The 20,530-nt window shown below is 59.9% G+C and overlaps 1 protein-coding gene across 1 annotated transcript; it reads right to left on the bottom strand.

The window, feature by feature from the left end:
• Nucleotides 1-44: 44 nt before the first annotated feature.
• GAA (alpha glucosidase) lies at nucleotides 45-20,464 on the bottom strand. The gene is made up of 20 exons (XM_037808529.1): nucleotides 20,345-20,464; nucleotides 17,686-18,287; nucleotides 16,055-16,200; nucleotides 14,769-14,934; nucleotides 13,783-13,879; nucleotides 13,394-13,513; nucleotides 13,197-13,315; nucleotides 12,969-13,100; nucleotides 11,723-11,833; nucleotides 11,218-11,331; nucleotides 11,047-11,131; nucleotides 10,596-10,713; nucleotides 9,978-10,111; nucleotides 8,626-8,777; nucleotides 8,273-8,421; nucleotides 4,029-4,170; nucleotides 3,417-3,566; nucleotides 2,896-3,060; nucleotides 2,454-2,606; nucleotides 45-2,016 (listed from the first exon to the last, which is right to left on the bottom strand). Exons 2-20 carry the CDS (start codon nucleotides 18,238-18,240, stop codon nucleotides 1,957-1,959), a joined length of 2,868 nt encoding a protein of 955 aa, XP_037664457.1. The 5' UTR covers nucleotides 18,241-18,287; nucleotides 20,345-20,464; the 3' UTR covers nucleotides 45-1,956.
• Nucleotides 20,465-20,530: the final 66 nt, after the last annotated feature.

Raw genomic sequence — 20,530 nt, 5'->3', positions numbered from 1 at the left:
TTACATCTATTTTGTGGAATGCTATGCCACCATTACAAAAGAAATTATAGAAATAGATTTATTGGCATGAGATGTTCATGACATACAGGAAAATGTCAGGGGGAGGCTTGCCCACTTATAACAGCTTATCTCCAAAGGGTGAGATAAAGGTAATCCTTTTTTCTTGCCAGGGGTTCCTTATTTTTCTGCCATAGACATTAATCATGGAACAGTTTAATGAAATTCATTATTTTAAAGAAACTGGAAACATGAAATGGGGAGATTTTCCCAGATTTTTTTTTAATAATAAATTTACCAACAGAAGAATAGACACATAGACTAAAGTAACAAACTAGAAAACCCAGAAGCAGTAGTGCCTTTAGGGTTTGCCATATAGTTAAGTGTGGCAGTTCTAACTGGGTGTCAGGACACCCAAGAAAATGCCAAATCTTCCACTCATTCCACACACTGCAATTTCCAAATGAATTAAAGGTTTAAATGAAAGCATCAAACAACCCAGAAGCAGGTGAATATTTGATCTCACAGAATAATTTTAAAAACACTTTAAAAATAAATTAACTACTAGAAAAATAAACTTATCTGAGTAAAGCAGTGTTAGACACAACTGAAAGGCAAACCAAATAAGAAAAATACTTGTCACATATAAGAAGCCCTCACAAGCCAAGAGCGGCCAGCCCGGGGCTGGTGGGAGCACTGGGTCAAGCAAAGGAGTCTGCCTTCCCCGTGCAGGGGCAGCCGGGGTGCACAGCCACGCAGGGGGTTTGAGGCTCAGTCTCCTGGCTTTCAGCTCCGCCGTCCTGAACACATGGCTTCTCCTCGCGGTTACAAAAGGGCTGCTTTACCTCCCGCGTGGCAGTCCCGGCAGGAGTAAGGCCCAGGCCCGCGGAGCAGCATGGGATCATGTCAGGGAGGAGAGGGGAGAGTGGCAGGGGCCGGGCAACCAGCGGTGTCCACCACGGGCTCCCCGACTGGAGACGTGGTCACGGGGTCGGAACCGGCAATCTGTGAAGGACCCTACACGGCCCTCAAGCAGAGGAAATGCTCAATCCTGCTGACATTCACATATGTACAAATGAAAGCAAGAATCTCGAATGGTTTAGGAAACTGCTTCAAACAGTGCTAAATAAGATGCAAAACCGTATGTAGATAATTCTGATTTAGTACGCCTGGAAGGAAATACATTAAATATTACTGGTTGGTTCTCTCTTAAAACTGTCCAGTGCACACAGGCAAGCGTGGCCTAGGATGGATGAGGCTGAGAAGTGAGGGGCAACACTGGGGCGTGAGGGCTGCTGGTTTGGGGGTAGGCAGGGGACACACACACAGGCCGAGGGAGGCCCTGGGACGCACCCTTCCTGCCCTGAATCCCAGAGAAATCAGGAGCAGCTTGATTCCAAATGCCCCTTTAATTGAAAACAATTGCACTTAAGAGTAAAAGTTTCCCCAAGTCCTATGATCCTCCTGGGTTCCTGGGCTCAGCCTCCTCAGGCAGAGCAGACAGCCCCCGACGGCCATAGGGTCGGCTGCCCAGAAAGGAGCCTGCAGCAGCTGCCAACCCCAGCTTTCCGCAGTAAGAGCGGCAGCAGCGACTTCAGTGATGGGGATGACACACACCCCACCCGGGCCTGGCTGGTGGCTGCCCATGCGACACACATCCCAGTGACGTGCTATGGAGACGTGGCCCTCAGGCTGCAACAGGCCCATCTCAGAACAGCCGAGGGCACTGACACAGCTGTGGATTCCGGGGAGGAAAATGGTCCAAGATGCATCAACAGATGGAGCCAACCCAGGAGCCCTCCAAGGACAGTTGGCGCCAAGCTCAGAGTGGGCAGCTCTGACCCCGAGGCCCGAACCCGGCAGGTGGGAGCGGCACAGGCCCTGGGTCCGTGGGAAACCCACCTCCCTGCGGCCCTCCCTCGGCTGCCCACAGTGGAGGGGGGAACACACCGCCCCACGTCAGGACCAGCTGATGAGAAACTTCTCTCCCATGGGGAGCGAGACGGGGACGGCCAGGATCTGGAAAAGAGAAGAAGAGCTGGAGACCTGGCAGTCAGCGGAGCCCAGTGCCACCCCGGGCGCTCAGGCAGGAGCCCGGGCAGGGGCGGGCAGCAGACCCGGGAGGACTTTGTCACCTCAGTTAGCTGTTTATGCTCCAGCTCATGAGCTGTCGTCAAGACGCCATGGCCCCCCAGGTATAGACCAGGGAGGAAAAGGTGCTGGCTGTGGGGGCAGCTGCCCCTGCTCCGTCCCTCCCCAGGATTCAATTCCTCCCGGCCCCTTGGGCAGGCCCAGAGTGAACAGTGCCCCATGATGCCTGGCTTGGCTGGCACCTGCCACCTTCCTCCTCCCCACCCCGTCCTGGTGGGCTCTGATAGCTGGGTCAGCAGCTCGGGTGCTTCTCTCTGCAGCCCCTGCCAACCACGCCCTCAGGGGCCCCAGCTGGGTGCTCTCACCTGGGTGTTGGGGCTGTAGGTGAAGTTGGGGACGGGCACGCCGTTGGCGAGGACCTGACGAGGGGCCGAGGCCACACCCAGGACAGTCACCTTCCCCAGCTGCAAGGCAGCGCCCTCGCGGCTCAGGTGCACCAGCTCACTCAGAACGGAGTTCTGGCCCCGCCAGGGAAGGAGACGGAGAGCACAGGCGTCTGCAGATGCCGGGACAGGGGCACCCCGCCGGGACGGGGCCTTGGGGCAGCCTCCGACCAGGGAGGGACGATGGAGCAGGACCCCCACACCAGCCTTCAGGACACCCAGAGGCTCTGGCCAAGGTGCTTCTCCACCCCCCCATCCCCCTCTGGGCAGACATGGCCTCCTCCGGGGTTGGCCCCGGGACAGGGCTCCCCAGCCACCCTTGGGAACGCGGTCGGATCAGGGCAGTCACCCCGGGGACACTCACGCTCTGGGCCCGGAAGGCGATCTGGGTGTAGGCCCCGCGCTCCAGCACCCCCAGGCTCTCCCCGTCGTCCCAGTACAGCTCCCCCCGGGCGGCCCCACTCCCATCCAGGGCGGCCACCAGGGCCAGGGGCTGCCGGCGGGACTCAGTGGTGCTGAGGCCGGGGCCCTGGAAGAGAGTTGGGCAGGTCCCATTCAGCCCCCGGGTGGGGACCCCAGGAGACCAGCACCCACCGGGGAGCCCCCTGGGAGGGTCCTGCATCCCCGCGCCCTCACCTGAGGCCCCACCCACCCCTGGCACACCTCACTGGCCACCTCGGGGTGGGCCCTCCTCCTCCAGAGACCCTGCCCCCTCCTGAGCCCCTAGCGGCACAGCACTGCACCCAAACCTCCCGGAAAAGAGCTAACTGAGCAGGTCCCCTCTGCCTGGCCCCAGCCGGAGCCTGAGTCCCTCCTGGGGGGCCCCAATTCAGCGGTGGCAGCACGAGGTGCCGGAGCCCCAGGGCTGGACAAACGGTCAGATACCTGCAGGGGGAGGATGTACCCAGCCCGGAGGTGGAGGTTGATGGTGTCCAGGGGGGCCGGCAGTGTCACCCACCGGCCCTCGCTGTGGACGACGGACTCGTGGGGCGTGGGAGGCGGAAGTGGGGGGCTGCCGAGGGCCTCCACCGGCACCTGGGGGCAGAAGTCATGTGAGCAGGCATCCCGGGCTGTGCCTGAGCCGCTGCCCCTGCCCTCGGGGGCTCTGACCCCCATCTCCAAGGCCCCAGGCTGGGACAGGCATCATGGGCAGAGGCTCAGGGGACACTGCAGGGATCCGGCCAGGGACAGAGCCAGGGTCCAGGGCGGGGTCAGCCAGAGCACACTGAGGAACAGAGCAGGGTGAGCTCCAGGACGTCCAGGGGGGCCGGAGCTGGGGTCGCCTCTCCACTCTGCAGCCAGCGAGCGCTGTGGGGCCCTGACAGGTGACCCTCTTGGGCCTCGGTTTCCTCGCCTGGAAACTGGAGTTGATGTAGCTCTCGATGGGACGGGGCACTGGGAGCACCCCAGCGGGGGCTGGCACCCGGCCGGGACTCAGTGGACAGAGGCAGGGCGGGTGGGCGGGTCGGCTCAGCCCCCCGGGGTCCTGGCACTCACCGTCTGCAGGTCGTACCACGTGCCCGGGGGGAAGTAGCCAGTCACTTCCGTCTCCCCAGCCTCGAGCACTGGGGTGATGAGCAGGGCCTCCCCCCACAGGAGCTGGCGGTCCACGGTCCAGGTGTGGGGGTCCTGGGGGAACCTAGAAATGGGAGGATTGGCGTGTGGGCTGGTGGCCAGGGCAGGGGACAGATGTGCTCGAGGGGACCACAGGAAGCTCCGGGGAGGAGCCGGGAGCCCCATCCCTGGCAGGGCTGGTTCCGGCCGACTCAGTCACCCCAACAGCTGGGAGCAGCCCCCCAGTGCCCGACGCTCCCAGGGCAGGAGCTGGCTGGGGCCTGTAGGCAGCGGGGAGGCCGGCTCTTTGCTCACCTTTGTCTGCTCACTCATTTTCTGATTATCAAAGTAGCAAGTGCTCATGACTAACACACTTGGAAAGTACACACAAGTACAGACAAACGAGGTTCTCCAAACCCCATCACCAGAGGCAACCCTCATGACCACTTAGCACACTTCCTTCCCATCTTCTCATGACTGCACCTCTTCATCCGCCTGGGATCGTCCTGTGGCTGGAACTTCACTCACATCCTTTCCTTCGACTGGCCACGGGGAGAGCAGCCAGTTCTGGTATCAACACTACAGTGAACACATTTACGCACCTTTTACCTTTTCTCAGATGACTTTTTAAGGCCATGTTTCTAACGTGGACTTACAGCACCAAAACGTAAGAATGTTAGAACACTAGCGATATGTATTGTTGCTTTCCACAAACGTGTCTGTTCACGCTCCTCCCCACAGCGGATGAAAACATGTCCATTTCACTGAAATTTTTGCCAGACTGGTTGTTCTCATATTCTTGTAATGCATTCTAATTCCATCAGCAAAATAAGTGGCATCTTCTTGTTTTAAATGGCATTTCTTGGAGTGACAGCAGCAAAAATGACAGAGTAAGAAAATCCTCTGCTCCATAAAAGCCAAAAGAGCACTGGCAGAAATGTCAGACGCAACATTTTCAGGACCGTGGAAACTAATCAAAGGCTCACAGCAATCCAGGGAGATTTATCCAAGAAAAATGGCTGAATCCCTGTCAACATCTGTGCGCTTTGTGGGCGTTGGACTTGCCCTATTCCCGCCCCCCTCCTCCAGCTGCACAACAGCCTGGCAGCCGCTGGAGGGGGCACCAGGACTGGAGCCCCTGCAAATCCCCATTCCCAGGGCACCAGCCTATCTGTCCTGCCTGGTGGGTCCCAGAAGACCCACCCGCAAGGCTGTCCTTAGTTGACCTGACCTGGACTTTCTCCACAGGCATTTGTCAAAAACAATCAGAGGCAACTGTTGAACATCACGGCTGCTGGGGCAATGGATAAACAGTTGGGCAAACAATTTCTATAAGCAAAAAGCTTGGAAGGAAGAACTGGGGAGCAACATGTCCACATGGACTTTGAAAAGTTCCAGTGTATTCCTTGTAATGTGGACGATGATAGTGCACGTGCAAGGCTGTGTGTGTGCTTGGGGATGACCCAAGCAGGCCCTAAGCTCTGACCTCTGGCTGACCTTGAGGCTCTGGGCAAACAAGAAGTGAAGCCTGAAGCAGAGTTGTAAAGCCTGGGAACTAACAAAGGCTTGCAATAATCCAATAGTGTTTATTCAAGAAAAACGGCTGAATCTAGGCAAGAACTGAAGAAAACTCCATCTGGCTGAGCGCTGAACGTTTGCCCCAACACAGCCTGGGGCCCTCCCGGCAAATGCTGGGAGACATTCTCTCTCCAGGCATTTCGGGACATCGCTGTCCAGTCGCCGGCTGTCCCATATGCTAACCCAGCAGAGACTCCAGTGGCCACGCACAGTAAAGAACAAATACGGACTTTGCAGAACAGTTCAGAGAAGTTACTGAACAAACAAACAACAACAAGCCTCGAGAGGGGTGGAATCTGATTCCCCAAGTTGCCCCATAATATTATTTAAAATGTCTACTTCGCAACAGATTTATTATGAGCTATGCAAAGAAACAAGAAAATAGGTACCATAAACAGAAAAAAAAAATAGTCAACGGCTACTGTCCTTGAGGAAGCCCAGATGTTGGATTTCCTAGACAAAGATTTTAAATCAGCAATTTAAAATACATTCACAAGCTAAAGGAAACCATGCTAAAGAACTAAAGGAAACCACGAGAATGGTGGCTCACAAAATAGAGACTATCCATAAAGAGAAAGAAATTTAAAGAGAACCAAATAGAAATTCTGGAGTTAAAAAGTATAATACCTAAAATGAGAAATTCAGTACAAGAGCTCAAAAGCAGATTTGAAAAAGAAGAATCAGTAAACCTAAAGATAGGGTCATCAAGATGATCCAGTGTGAGGAACAAAAAGAAGAAAGAATGAAGATAAATGGACAAAGTCTCAGAGACCTGTGGACACCATCAGTAATATCAACTTACGTATGATGGGAGTCCTAGGAGTGGAGGACGGACAGAAAGGATGGAAAGAATATTTGAAGAAATAATGGCGAAAATTTCCCAAAGTCAATGCAAAACATTAGTCTACACACATCCAAAAGCTCAACAATCTCTAAATAGTATTAACTCAAAGAGATCCACACCCAGACCCATGATAATCAGCGGTCAAAAGACAAAGACAATGAGAGAAACTTGAAGGGCAAAAGAGAAGCTGCACATCACGTACAAGGGATCCTTGATAAGATTAACAGCTGATTTCCCACCAGAAGCCACGGAGGCCAGATGGCAGTGGATGATATAGTCAACACGCCAAAAGAAAAAGACCGCCAACTGGGAATCCTATATCCAGCAAAACTATCCTTCAAAGAAATGAAGGAGAAATTAAGACATTCCCAGATAAGCAAAAACTGAGAGGATGTGTGGCTAGCAGGCCTGCCCCACAAAAAGCACTAAAGGGAACCCATTAGGCTGGAGTGAAAGGACACTAGACAGTAACTTGAATCTACCTGAAGAAATACAGGGCACTGATAAAAGCAGCTATAGAGGTAAATATAAAAGACAGTATAGATGTACCTTTTACTTGTAACTCTTTTCTTATCTGATTTAAAAAACAACTGCATAAAGCAATAGTTGAAAATCTCTGTTGATGGGCATACAATGTATAAATATGTACTTTATATGACAACAGCAAAAAAGAAGGGAGAGAGAATGGAACTAGAGAGAAGCAAAGTTTGTTTTAAATATAATATTCAAATTAAATTGTTATTAACCCAAACTAGATTGTTATAAAACTAAGACATTAATTGTAATCCCTAGGGAAACGACTAAGAAAATAACTGGGAAAAACAAAAACAACACTGTGAAGGAAATGACAAGGTAATTAAAAGGGACACAAATTGGATTTCTTGGTGAAGAAGGTCTACGTCTGCCATCCCTCTCTCCTGTTCTGCAAAATTACCTATTGATCTATTGGGTTCTTAACGTTGCCTTTACCTATGTGCGTGAGCCCTGCAGATGGCAGGTAGGGTGATTACCTGTCATTTTGTTGACATCTCTAATTTGTTTGCCTGTAAAATACTTATGTTCAAAGCAATTCTCTTTATTTTTTTCTATTATGTTCAGAGAAATTTTAATTTGTTTCTGCTTGGTTCACAGTTTTACTTTTTTTCTAAATTGAAACCTCCTTTTCTTTGCTTTCTTGGCTTTGATGCTTAGAAAGCCCTCTCTGGCCAGAGTGTTGATAAAATATTCACTTCTATTTTCCTGTGGAATTTTCTACAACTTAATTTTGGGCATTAACTATTTAATCCACCTGGAGCTTAGTTGGTGGTTGTATGAACAAACACATCTCAACTGATTTTCCAAACAGCTAACTAATTACCTCCAACTGGAGAGACTGCCTCCTTCCCTGGTCCGAGACACCCTCTCTGTCTCACGGTAGCTTTTTACGTCTACCACGTCCTGTTCAGGGGTTCGGTTTTATAACATGCTGGGCGGGGGGGGCTGGCTACACTCAGTGCTCTTCCTCTGGGGTTCTCGCATATGTCAAAGGCCCCAGCCCTGAGCCTGGGAAAGAAGGGGCAGGAACTTGGGGTGCGGGGGCTCCTCGGTAAGGGGAGTTCCTGGTTCTGGCCTCATCTTACTCAGCTGCAACGGGTTCCGGGGAACACACCCCAAAGAAGGACAGGACTGCCCGGGACAGGGCTGGCGAGCCCCCGTGTTGTCCTGGCCAGCGCCCCCCTCTCCCTTGGGGCACAAGTGGGCCCCCCACCCAGCCCAGGTCACTCACTCTAAGAAGAGGGGCCGGGCCACAGTCTCCCCGCTGGTGTGGGCGGCGTGGAACAGCGTGTAGAGGTAGGGCAGCAGCGCGTAGCGCAGGGCGAAGGCCTTCCTCATGGCCTGCTGCGCCGTCTCGCTGAACCGGTACGGCTCCTGAGGCTGTGGCCGCGGGGGAGACACCTGGGCTCGGAGGGGACCGAGGACTCCCCGGCACCCAGCCACGAGCCCCCAGCACGCAGCGACGGGCAGCAGCGAGGCCGGGCCCAGCCGCTCTGATGGGGGAAGGGGACCCGCACCCCAGGTTCGGAGGGGATTTCCCAGGGCAGGGTCTCGGCTGGGGACCCCGGGAGGCCCCCGGCCTACCAGGCTGTGCAGGTCATTGTGGTTCCGCATGAACGGGTAGAAGGCCCCCAGCTGGGTCCAGCGCACACACAGCTCCTCCGAGGTGTTGCCCAGGAAGCCGCAGATGTCAGCCCCGACCAGGGGAACCCCCAGCAGGTTAAAGAGCAGGACTCCTGTGAAGGCAGAGGCCAGACCGGGCCCCGGCTGCTCGGGCAGGCAGGCCAAGCCGAGGGAGCCGCCGGACACGCCTGATGAGCGGGGCCCTCCCCACCCAGCCCCGGCCGGTCAGTGCCACCGCCTCGGCTTCTTCCTCTTGGTGAGCAGTGACAACGGTCCGCCCCTGCCGTGTGGGGTGCTTCCTAACGCTCTGCGGTGGGCAGAGCAAACCACACCCCAAGAGATCAGCGAGTCTCCTGGGCCACCAGAGGTGGGGATGGGTTCAAGGTCATGTCACACCTGGCCTGGCACTGTCCCCATCACCCCTGCTCAGAGGGACACACGGGGAGGGCTGTGCTGGGCCGGCCCATCCTCGGCGCCTCCTTAGGAACCACCACCCCGAGATGGGGGACACGGGGGCCCTGCCCCGGCCATGGGAACCTCTTTTCTTAACTGCCACAGATCCTGGGAACTGTGTGGCTTTTGCTTATTAACTCTCAGATAAAATCTGAGAACCAGAAAGATGGGGGGCAAAGCCCAGCACCCCTGCCTCTGCGAGGCAGGTACAGATACTAGCTGCACAGGGCTTGGAGCCTGTCCCCCTGGGCCCCCACCAAGTGAGAAACAGTCAGGTGGCAACAACGAAGAGCTGGCTAGGTAGGACCCCCCATGGCTGAGGGTCTGCCAGCATGTCCGACACAGAAGCCCCCACGGCTGTGCCCATGTGCAGGGGCCAGCGGCCTCCCATGGAGACTCTTCTCGGCCCCCAGGCAGGTGGCCCCAGGACTCAGCTCCCTGCACCCCTAACCTGTACCCTAGAGTCTGGGAGCCATTTCTGAGCCTAATTCAGATCAGGCGGCACTGATGCCCTAGGTGGGAAAAATAAGTTCTCCTTTGTGGGTGGAGCCAGGTATGAGGCAGGCCGAGGCCCGGGCAGCCACCTGCAGGCTGAGATAGGACCCAGTTTCCTGCAGTTTGGGATGTGGCCCGACAGAAGGGGCCCAGTGAGAGGGGAGAGCCTCACAGATCTGTGGGTATGGCCCGGGCTGTGATGGAAGGGGTGCCTGGAAGTGGGGTGCCTGATCTGCCCAGGTGAGCAGATGCCACTGGGCCCCTCACCCCAAGCTGGCAGGCAGCCTCTCTGGGAGCCCTGCTGAGCCCAGAACCTGCCCCTGGGGCAACCTGCCCTCCGAGCAGCACCCCGACGGGGCTCCCACCTGGCACGGAGAAGGACAGCTGCTCCCAGCTGCTCCACACATCCCCTGTCCAGTGGCCGGCGTAGTGGCCGTGGCCGGCAAAGGTGGAGCGGGAGATGACGAAGGGGCGCGTCCCCCGAGCCTTCACCAGGGCCCTGGGTGGGGCAGGGAGTCAGCGAGGTGTAGTGTGTGGGCTCCCCCAGGACCCATCACCCCTCATCTACCCAGGGGACCCCAGAATGGCTGAGGGCCTGGCCCCAGTGGCAGCGCCTGGCGGGGCGGGGGCAGCAGGAAGACAGCGCGCGGCCGAGGGCTGTCAGGGGAGGCTGGGGAGGGGTGGGGGACACAGGGAGGAGAGCACCTCGCAGCCCGCAGGGGTTGCAGGGTCCCGGTGGGCCCGGCCTCCCCATCTCTTCATTGTGCACGTGTGAGGCCAGAAAGGGGCGTCCTGACTCTCGGGTGGGGAGCAGTGAGGACCCCCGGAGAGGTTCCCGGGGCTCCCGCTTTCTCTTCCTGAGCCCTGAGAAAGGCCCTGCCCACAGGCTGCTGCAGGTGGGGGATGGCCTGGGGGCGGGACCAAGGGGAGCAGGGGGCAGGGCCAAGGGGAGCGGGGCGGGCCGAGCGTGGGGTCCTCCTCACCTGTGGGAGGCGATGGCTTCCGTCAGGCCGTACAGGTTGTGCACGTTGTAGTGTGTGGAGAGTTGCTGGTGGCTGGAGGCACAGAGTGTGGCCGCCTGGAGGGTCCCGCCAATCACCCCTGGAAGGGAGGGGGCTGGTTCTAAGGAGCCTCCCAGGCAGGCAGTGCCGTGGCATCCCCCGGACAGCCCCCACCTTTCCCGAGGGCAGGAACCAGGCCGATGACCAAGGCCGAACCCTGGCAAACCCTAAGTTTCTTGACCCATTTCCAGTCTTCCTCTGTCCATGGGCCAAGCCCTGCACCCCCTCCCTCTGCAGGGCCACCCCCGGCCCTGAGCCTGGCTCCTGGGGCTCCCCTCCTCTTCCCCTCCCCGGGCTGCCTCTGCTCCTCTGCTTCTCAGCAACGGGAGAAGCGATATCCCCAGGCTGAGCTGGAGCACGCCACCCGGCTCACCTGGCACGTAGGGCGGATTTTCCAGCTCATTGTCAGGGCAGCCATCCTGGGAGCCCCTCACGAAGTTGGCCGGCTCGTTCATGTCCTGCAGGAGAGGCTCCAGGTGGTGGGCATGGAGGCGGGCGGCCCTGGGGCAACAGGGGCACCCGGGGCGGGGGCGGCAGCACTTACGATCCACATGCCGTCGAAGGGCACCTGGGCGTGAAACTCGGCCACCATGTCCTGCCACCAGGCCTGGGCCTCAGGGTTGGTGAAGTCGGGGAAGGCCGTGGGCCCGGGCCACACCTGGAGGACGGGAGCTGCGGCCTCACCCCTCGGGTCCGAGCCAGCCAGGCCCAAGGGGTGGGGGAGAGCGAGGGGCCACTCACAGAGACGTCTGATAGTCGTCGGAAGGACGCAATCCCAGACTGGGAGTGAGAGGAGCCCTCACTTTACCGAGGTCTCCCACAGCCGCCCTCCTGGGACCCTGCCCTGGCCCGGCTCACTGCCACAACCAGGAGCCACCTGGGCCACGAGGGTGAGGAGGCCCTGCACCCCAGCTCTCCCTCACAGCCTCCCCGCTCTGTGCTGCTGGAAACCCCACCCTCTTCCCCAGCAGCTACCCTTATTGTTTTTTTTTCCCCATTGGCCAGAAACCCCTGCTTTCTAACCCCTCGCCCCCAGAACCCCAGGCTACCTTCCCAATCAGCGGCTGCCCGGTCTCGTTGGTGATGAAGACCCCCCTCCGCAGACCCTCGTCGTAGGGTCTGTAGCTGCCGGTGGGGCCGGAGCTGCTGATGGCGGGGTCCTGGGTGGGAGAAACTAGTCAGGAGGCCTCAGCAGTGATCGCTGGGAAAATGGGAACGTTTTCACATCACGGCGGTAAGGAGTGAAAGGGGGGCAGAGCTGCACACACAGCGTCTCTCCTGGGTGCCCACCTGCCTGGAGAGCGGGCTGGTTTGGTGGGCATGCGTGCACACCTGTATGGAAGGGGGCTGAGCCCCTCACACGAGAGGTGTCGCCCCTCCTCCAGGCTCTAGAGCCCCGCAGGTGTCCCAAAGGGAGCCCCCAGCCCTGCCCCCCGCGGACTGGCCACCAGTGCCTGCCACCCGCTGAAGGGAGGTGATGACAGAATGGACAACGTGGGCACGATTCCACCCCCTCGGCCACTGGATTCTCTCTTGAGGAGTGTGGGGATCCGTGGTAGCGGCTGTTGGCCTTCTCGGCCCCCTTCCCCGCCTCCCTCTGGCTGTGGGGGCTGGTGCAGGGGGGCTCTGTCTTCATGCAGGGCCACTGCGCCCTGCCCTGGGGCTCCCCTCCCCCACGTCTCTGTCCCAAGACCAAGCCCAGGAGAGGGCGAGGCAGAGCCGGGGACAGTCAAGGCTGCCGCTGTTCTGGCTGCCCGAGCCCCCCAGCCCGGTCCTGTGCCAGGAGGTGTCGGCTGGCTGCCTCTCTCCCCCACCCCACCCCACCCCAGAAAGACACGTTCAAGACCTAGCCCCAGCTCGGTGAACATGACCCGACGAGGGGACAGGATCTTTGAAGATGGGACAGGTGAGATGAGGCTGCAAGGTGGGCGCTAACCGAGTGTGACCGGCGTCCTTACGGGGAGGGAGGATGGGCCGGGGGAGGCCGAGGGGACGGAGGCGGGGGCGTGTCACAAGCCCAGGATGCCACAGCTGCCCACGGCGCCGGGAGCTGGAGGTGGCTGCAGGGCTGCCCGTCCCCTGCAGACCCCGGAGGGCGGACGCCACGATTTCAGACTCCAGCCCCCAGAGCTGGCGCTTCAAGGCCCTGGTTTGGGGCGCTTTCCCACAGCTGTCCCAGGAGACCCGACGCCTGACAGACCCTCCGTCTCGGTGAGGATGGCGCCAGGTGCAGGAGGAGCGGCTGGGGGGCACCCCTCATCCAGAGACCCGAGACCCTGCGTGGGGGGTACTCACCACGATCATGACGTACCGCCGGCCGGCCTGCTGCAGCGCCCGCACCATGGATGGGTAGTCCGCGAAGCCGTCCGTGGTGAACGTGAAGTCCCTCCTGGCGTCCATGTAGTCCACGTCGTTCCACTGCACGTCCTGCAGCCACAGCAGTGTCGCCCCGGCCCACCCTGCCCCTGCCCCAGCCCCCCACCCTGTCCTCGCCCCGGACCCCCAGCCCCCCGCAGCCCTCACCAGGGGGAAGCCGGCCGCTGTCATGTTCTCCACGACCTGGCGGGTGATGGCGGTGGACGAGTAGCCCCAGCGGCAGAGGTGGAAGCCCAGGCCCCAGTACGGGGGCAGGAACGGGTTCCCTGAAGGCCGATGGTGACCTTGTGAGCGGGCAGGGGTGGTGGGCGGAGGTGGGGGCACAGAGGGGGACAGGGCCCTACCCACGACGGCCAGGTACTGCCGCAGCACTTGCTTGGGCTCCGGCCCCAGGAAGACGTAGAAGTCCAGGACGCCGCCGGTCGTCCGCCAGCTTAGGGCCGGGCTTGGCTGCAGCACCACATCTGCGAGGGGAGGCGAGTGGGGCTCCCACCAACATCCCACCCGAGGGGCCTGCCCACCCTGGGGACCCCCTGGCCTTGGTGCCCTGCCCAAAGCCCCCTTGCCCGGACTTCCAGCTGCATCTCGGAGCAGGTGGCTCAGACCCTTACCTGTCCTCCATGAAGGAGACACAGGTGCACCAGGTAGGTGCTGCGTGCCCCTGCCTCGGGGTGGGGGTGGGGGAAGGAGCTGGAGGTTCTGGGGACCTCAGGGCTGGGGGGCACCCACTCACCCATGGCGTTGCTGTTCAGCAGGAACACCCCGTGGGCTGCCCCACCATCCTCCAGAGCCAGGTAGAAAGGGTGGGAGCCGTAGAGGTTCGTGTCAGGCTGGGTCGGGAGACGGCGTTTTCAGCACACACCCTCGCTCTGCTGCACAACCCCCTCCTGGCCGTGGCCCCCTTCGTGGGAGACCTGAACCCAAGGCCTTCCTCACCACAGGACACCGCGGCTCGATGACCAGCCGCCTTCCCGGCCGCCTGGAGAGCCAGCTCCCGCAGGCCAGAACCCACACCCACCCTCGCTCCCCGACAGCATCCAGTGCCCAGCAGCCCCCTGCTTGAGTCCCGGGGCCTTCTGAAGCGGAGACAGGGCGCTGGCCCTCGGCCTGGGTCCTCGGCTCACTGGCTGGGGTCCCAGGCAGACCGCTCGGCCTCTGGGCTCTGGTTTTCCCCATAACAGGGCTTGGATTCCCGAGCAGCACCTGCAGGGTCTCGGAGTCCCGGCCCATCCCCACGGGCTGGGGATCCCAATCACGCTTCCTGGGGAGGCTCCATCTGGGGCTTGGGGTGCCATCTACCCCGTCACCCCCAAGACCTGGAGCTTCGTTAAGGGTGTGGCCCTAAGACGTCGGGTTAATTTGTGCTTCTGGGGACCACGTGGCCCACCAAGTCCCACAGAACCCAGGACTCCCAGGGCAGCTGAAGGTCTGGGGAGGAAACCCCAATCTGGCCTAAAGCCCAGGGGGGCGCTGATGGGGGGGCCGGCTGAGCTCAGAACGGCCTGTGACCCACGGGGGCTGCATCCTAGAGAGGCCCTGCCCACTCTCCCCTGGTGCCCCTCAAGCAGGGACCCAGGTCTGGGGGGGGCTCTTCTGGGAGGGTTGAGATGCCACGGCTGCCCCACCCCATGTCCTCAGCTGTTCTTCATTGAATATCCCAGAGCACTGGAGACCCCCAAAGCCACACCCCCAGACTCAGGGCACCGTCCTGCTGCTCACCGCAGGAGGGATGTCTCGGTTCCAGAGGGTGACTCTGGTCCAGTTGGTGTTGAGCATCAGGGGCCCGAGGCGCTCGGCGAGGCCGGTGACGTGCGGGGATGGCAGGGAGGTGGACAGCTGCAGGAACTGGTCGGCGAAGAACAGCGGGGCCACCGTCGTGTTCAGCCTGCAGGATGGACAGGCTCCCTCACACCACGGGCCGGGGGGCCCAAGATGCACCTTCCCACAGACGCCCCCACCCAGGGCTGGCCTGGGGGCCCCGAGGAGGGCCGGAGGTGGGAAGAGCCACAGTGACCCAGGACAGAAGGAGCCACGAGGCCGAACAACTGAGCCAGCTCCCTGACAGCAGCTTGACAGAGGCCTGCAGGGTGACGGGGCCACCGAGAGGGGGACGGAGCCAGAGAGGGTGATGGGGCCAAGGAGAGGGAGTCGGCACGAGGAGGGCGGGTGCCAAGCTTCCCTCGGGAGTGCGGGTCCGACCTGCCTGTCCCGTCGCCCACGCTCGGGCACTGCTGAGGCCGATGGGGTCCGAGCCTAGAGGGCCGAGGGCACAGCAGGAAGCCTGGGAACGTGGAGCCGAGCACGGGGGACGGAGGACAGCAGTGACACAGACACACCTCCTCCCGGCAGGGGGACCCAAAGCCCAGCAGGCCAGAAAACCACCTCACCCCTCTGTGCCTCAGTTTCCCCAACTGTAAACCAGGGCAATAACAGCACCTACTTCTGAGCCATTGTGAGGATGAGCTCAGCTCATAACTTTGGGTCCAGGCACACACATGGTGTGCAAGCATTTGATAAACAAACCAAATAGAAGCAAAGCAGACTGAGGGGCCATGGCAGGTGGGCGCATTTAGACTGGGCAGGAGGCACTGGTAACCTCGGGGCTGGAAGCTTCTCCAGGTGGGGTCGACCGCGCACTGCAGGACGGGCAGCAGCAGCCCCCGCCTCTGCCCCCCGACGCCAAGAGCAAACCCCCATCACGACCTTGTCTGAGGTGTGCCGGGGCAGACCCACCCCATCGGGGACCCTTGAGCTAACCAGTCGGGTAGGCCTCTCTGAGCAGGTGCCAAGGCTCGGCAGCGGGGGAAGGTGGGGGCACCTCAGTGGGTTCCAAGATCAGCAAGGAGGCCCCTGCAGCTGGAGCAGGATGGGGGGGGTGGGTGCAGTAGACCAGAGCTGGGGTACCATGCTGTCTGACTCGCCTGCACCCCCAAGAGGCTCCCACCCAGGGAGGCAGCCCCATCCCGCCCCCACCCCGGGTCTGGGGGCAGAGGTCAGGCACTCACAGCACCCGTCTATCCAGCTCCCGGCGCACGACCAGGCCGAAGGGCTCCTCGGAGAACTCCACGCTGTAGAGTGGGGCCAGCGCCCGGCGGCTGACACGCGGGGTCTCCAGGGGGACCTCGTAGCGCTTGTTAGCGGGATCTTTGATCTGGAACAAGAGGAGGGAGAGATGCTAGTGGACAAGGCCCTTGTGAACCAAGGTGGCTGCCCCCTGCCACCCTTTGCAGCACCTTCTCTCAGGCTCCAGAATGAGGGACCGATCCCTCCCAGAACCAGGAGGCCGCTTGGGTCCCAGCGTGGCCATGGGCCAGCTGGGTGAGCTCAGCAATGTTGACTCTGAGCCTCGGTTTCCTCATCTACACAGTTGGAAGACAAAGACCCCCTTAGGCTGCCAGATACAGGTCACGACGTGAGGAAATCTGAATTTCAGATAAACAATACCTTTTTGCTTTTTCTTTACTGTATGTCTGGAATATACTTAACATTGGACATACTTACACAAAAAAATTATTCATTTTTTGTGTGAAATTCAGATTTGCTGTGCATACTGTATTTTTACTTGCTAAGTCTGGCATCTCTATCTGATTTACTTACCTTGTGTGCTGGTTTGGATGTACTATGTCCCCCAAAACGCCATTATCTTAGATGTAATCTTATGGGGGCAGATGCATATAGTGTTGATTAGACTGTAAGTCTTTGATTGAGCATTTCCATGGAGATGTGACCCACCCAACTGTAGGTGTTAACTCTGATTGGATAATTCCCATGGAGGTGTGGTCCCACCCATTCAGCGTGGGCCTTGATTAGTTCACCGGAGCACTGTATAAGCTCAGACAGAAGAAGCAAGTTTGCTACAACCAAGAGGGACACTTTGAAGAACTCACAGGAGCTGAAAGAGGAACTGCAGATGAGAGACAGTTTGAAAATGGCCATTGAAAGCAGACTCTTGCTCCCGAGAAGCTGAGAGAGGACAAATACCCCAAGTGCAACTAAGAGTGACATTTTTGAGGAACTGCTGCCTAGAGAGGAACGTGCTTGGAGAAAGCCATTTTGAAACCAGAATTCTGGAGCAGATGCCAGCCACGTGCCTTCCCAGCTAACAGAGGTTTTCTGGACACCACTGGCCATCTTCCAGTGAAGGTACCCGATTACTGATGTGTTACCTTGAACACTTTATGGCCTTAAGATTGTAACTTTGTAACCAAATAAACTCCCTTTATAAAAGCCAATCCGGCTCTGGTGTTTTGCATTCCAGCAGCATCAGCTGTGATTAACTCATTACTTTTCTGGAATGACAGGGCCACCCTGGACAGGTCCCTGAGGCTCTCTCACCCGCACATCTGAGCACCGAGCATTTGCCAAGCGCCACTCCAGGGGAGGGGACACGGCAGGTGGTGAAAGGGACAAAAGGCCTGCCCTCAGGGGCGGACGGCCAGCCGGGGCAGGACCCCTCCACCACCTGTGCCCGAGCCCTGCCTTCCAGAGCATGTGTCACAGGGTCTTGGTGTCCCCTTGGCTCCGAGGGGAGGGGTGGGCCTGCCCACATCCCAGGAAGGATCCAGCAAACACCCGTGCAGCCCACAAGCTTCCCGTGGAGCGCAGGTGCGCTGCCTGCCCCGCGTCGCCCACCCACCGTGAAGTGCAGCCGGCTCTCGGTCTCCATCAGCACCTCCAGCCGCAAGGTCAGGATGTCCTTTGGGAAGAAGGTTGGGGTGGCACGGGTCAGGGTGCCCGTGTAGCCTGTCCCCGTGCGGGTGAGGTTCTCCAGCCTGTAGCTCGGGTAGTCGGGAGGAAAGAAGCACCAGGGCTGCCCCATGCGGGAGCCCAGAGGCCCCCCATGTGCGGGGACGTAGCAGCAGCCTCGGGCCTCACACAGCTCCCGGGTGACGGCCTTCTCGGGGGCACAGTCGAAGCGGCTGTTGGGTGGCACGTCGCACCGTGCGGGCGCCGCCCCGGGGCTGTGGAGACGCTCCCAGGGGGGCTGGTGCCCTGGACTGCTGGCTCCCGGCGGGCGCACTTGGTAAACCTGCAGGACGCTATAGACAGCGCCCGGCCCGCGGGGAGCCACCATGAAGTCCTGCAGCACGAAATGCCCCAGCAGGGCGGCTGTGGCCAGGATGGCGACGGTGCAGGCCCCCAGTAGGGGGGTGGCCAGGCGCCAGGAGCGGGGAGGCCGCCGCACATCCATGGCGGGCACAGCCTGCGGGGCTGCTGGATGGCTGCAGATCCGGGGGCCTGGGGGAGAAGGGGCAGGCTCAGCAGGGCAGGCTCGGGGGCGTCAGGGACCCCCCCAGGCAGCTTCCAGGCCATGGTCCACTGCTGCCCCACAGTACGCAGGGGCGGAGGCCACGTGACCCAGCAGACCCTGCCTGGAGCAGTGAGGAGGAAGCCGGGGCCTGAGAGGGTGAGCACTGCCAATCTGAGAGGCAGGGGAGGAAGGAGGAAGGAGGAAGGAGGAAGGAGGGAAGGAGAGGGGAAGGCAAGAGAAAGAAAATGTCCTCCAAACATAGGACTGTAGAATGCTGTGTATTGTGAAGTCTTTCAAAATGTTAGAAATGAAATACATCTAAAACGAATATTCAAATGATTTAATGGCACCTGCACAGTAGATTGAGAAGGGGAAGAAGCAAGTTAGGACAGGAGGAGGAGTAAATCCCACGCTGGTGTCAAGACTGAGGCCATGCTGATCAAATTTGGGCCAACAGATGGTGAGAGGAACCCGGAGCCGTGCCCGTGGAGGGGGAACCTGGCACCTTCGCTCCGTCCCCTTCCCACGGAGACGTGGACACGGGGCGGAGAAACGTCTCAGGCCACACCCCGGGGATGGCAGAGCCCCAGGAGAGAAGGGCCTCGGTCCCCGATGGCTTCACAGAGCAGAGCCCGGCCCGGCCCTGGCGGTCATGGGGGGAGAAACGGGCTTCTGTGTGCACCGCAGATGCTCCGGCCTGTCAGAGCAGCACCAAGAGCCTCCCGAGCCCAGAGACCCACAGGATGTAAGGCACTGGGGACAAAGGGCCCCGTTTTGGTTATCTGGTGTGGGGGACTAAGAACTGAGAGCTTTCACCTTTGTTTTGCTTATCTCTATATGCTAAATATTTCACAAGCCACATTGTGTTAACCCAGCTCTGCCAAGAAGCAGACACCAAAATGGGACTAAACATGCAAGGATTTTATTAGAGGAGCTCTTTTTGAGTGAGAGAAAATGGGAGGTGGGATCCAAGGGAGGCTGGGGGAGCCATGAAACCCCATGCCAGTCTTACCCCAAGGTTAGGAGGGGGAGGAATGGCAGGTCCAAGGGTCCCCAACTGCCCTGCCATCTAAGGAACACTGGGCAAGGCTGTTGGGGAGTCCTCGGGCCAAAATTGCCCCAGAGGAGTCCTGTGTCCCGGGGGCGGGCAGGGCCTGGCCTGGCTGCTGTGCCTTCTGTGGGCTGGAGAGCCCGGCCACTGTGCAGATGCAGCCATGGATGTCAGGGTGCAGTGGAGGCCCTGGGTCCAGGAAGCTCCCTGTGGCATCAGTCTGCGAGACGCACTCTCACAGCTACCACAACACGTACCCACACGGCAGGCAGCGTGGGTGTGGGGCACAGGGTGGGGAGTGGTGGATCTGAACCTGTCGTGGTGACAGGAGGGTCCGCTGGGAACTTCCTGTCTGGCTGTAGGACACTGGCAACTCTGGGCTTTCTGGGTGTGCAACTCCCAGCCCCATCTGACACCAGTGACATGATTCAGAAACCAGGGGTCCCGCTCGGGGGCGTCAGGAAGACGCTGGGGACTCCTGAGAAATGCACAGGGTGCTCTCTGCAGAGGTTCTAATTTGGTAGCCCAGGTCGGGCCCTGGCATCTGAATTGTTCAACAGCTGCAGAGGTGGTACCGGGCACAGCCGGGACGGGGACGGACTAACCCGGACTTTTACTGTGCAGACGGGAAAGAAATCCCCGAGAGCCGTAAACGGGGCACAAGAGAGCTGCGCCACGCTCATCTCCAGGCTGGGCAGTCGAGGCAGGAGAAGGAGCCGCGCGGCAGCGCTCGGCCAGCGGGCCTGTCACAGCACCGGCGTCAGGGACCGGGCTCAGGACGGCTCCTCTCCCTCCCCCGGTTCAAGCCCCGGCTCCTCCTGCGACCAGCTCCCCGCGCCCTGGGGAGCCGCCCTGCCCTCCCGCGGTGACGCGCGCTGACCCGGCGGAATCGGCTCCGCAGCCGGCCCGGAGGCATCTGGGGGGCACCGCCGTCCCCGGGGCGGTCACCCGAGACCCCGCGCACCTCCCTCCCCGGGACCCCGCCTCGCTCACCTCCGCGCCCGCCGCCCGCAGCAGCCCTCGGGGGTCGGGCAACGGCGGCGGCCCAGTGACTGCCCCGGCTGCGTCACGTGACGGGGGTCGCCGCGCAGGCGCGCGGGGCCGGGGGCGCCCCCTGGCGGCGGCTGCGCGGGCCCTGCAGGCGCCGGTGCGTCCCGGCTGCTGCGCGCGCGCGTCGGG

The sequence above is a fragment of the Choloepus didactylus genome, chromosome 18 (assembly GCF_015220235.1).
Source record: "Choloepus didactylus isolate mChoDid1 chromosome 18, mChoDid1.pri, whole genome shotgun sequence".
Classification (NCBI taxonomy): Eukaryota; Metazoa; Chordata; class Mammalia; order Pilosa; family Megalonychidae; genus Choloepus; species Choloepus didactylus.
This window is presented reverse-complemented; position numbering and strand designations above follow the sequence as displayed.

Coding starts and splice junctions, on each gene's coding strand:
- GAA (XM_037808529.1), bottom strand. CDS start 18,240: ATGGATGTGCGGCGGCCTCCCCGCTCCTGGCGCCTGGCCACCCCCCTA. Junction 3,567..4,028: donor CGTGGTACGACCTGCAGACG/GTGAGTGCCAGG, acceptor TTCTGCCCCCAG/GTGCCGGTGGAGGCCCTCGG. Junction 2,017..2,453: donor CCTACAGCCCCAACACCCAG/GTGAGAGCACCC, acceptor TCTCTTTTCCAG/ATCCTGGCCGTCCCCGTCTC.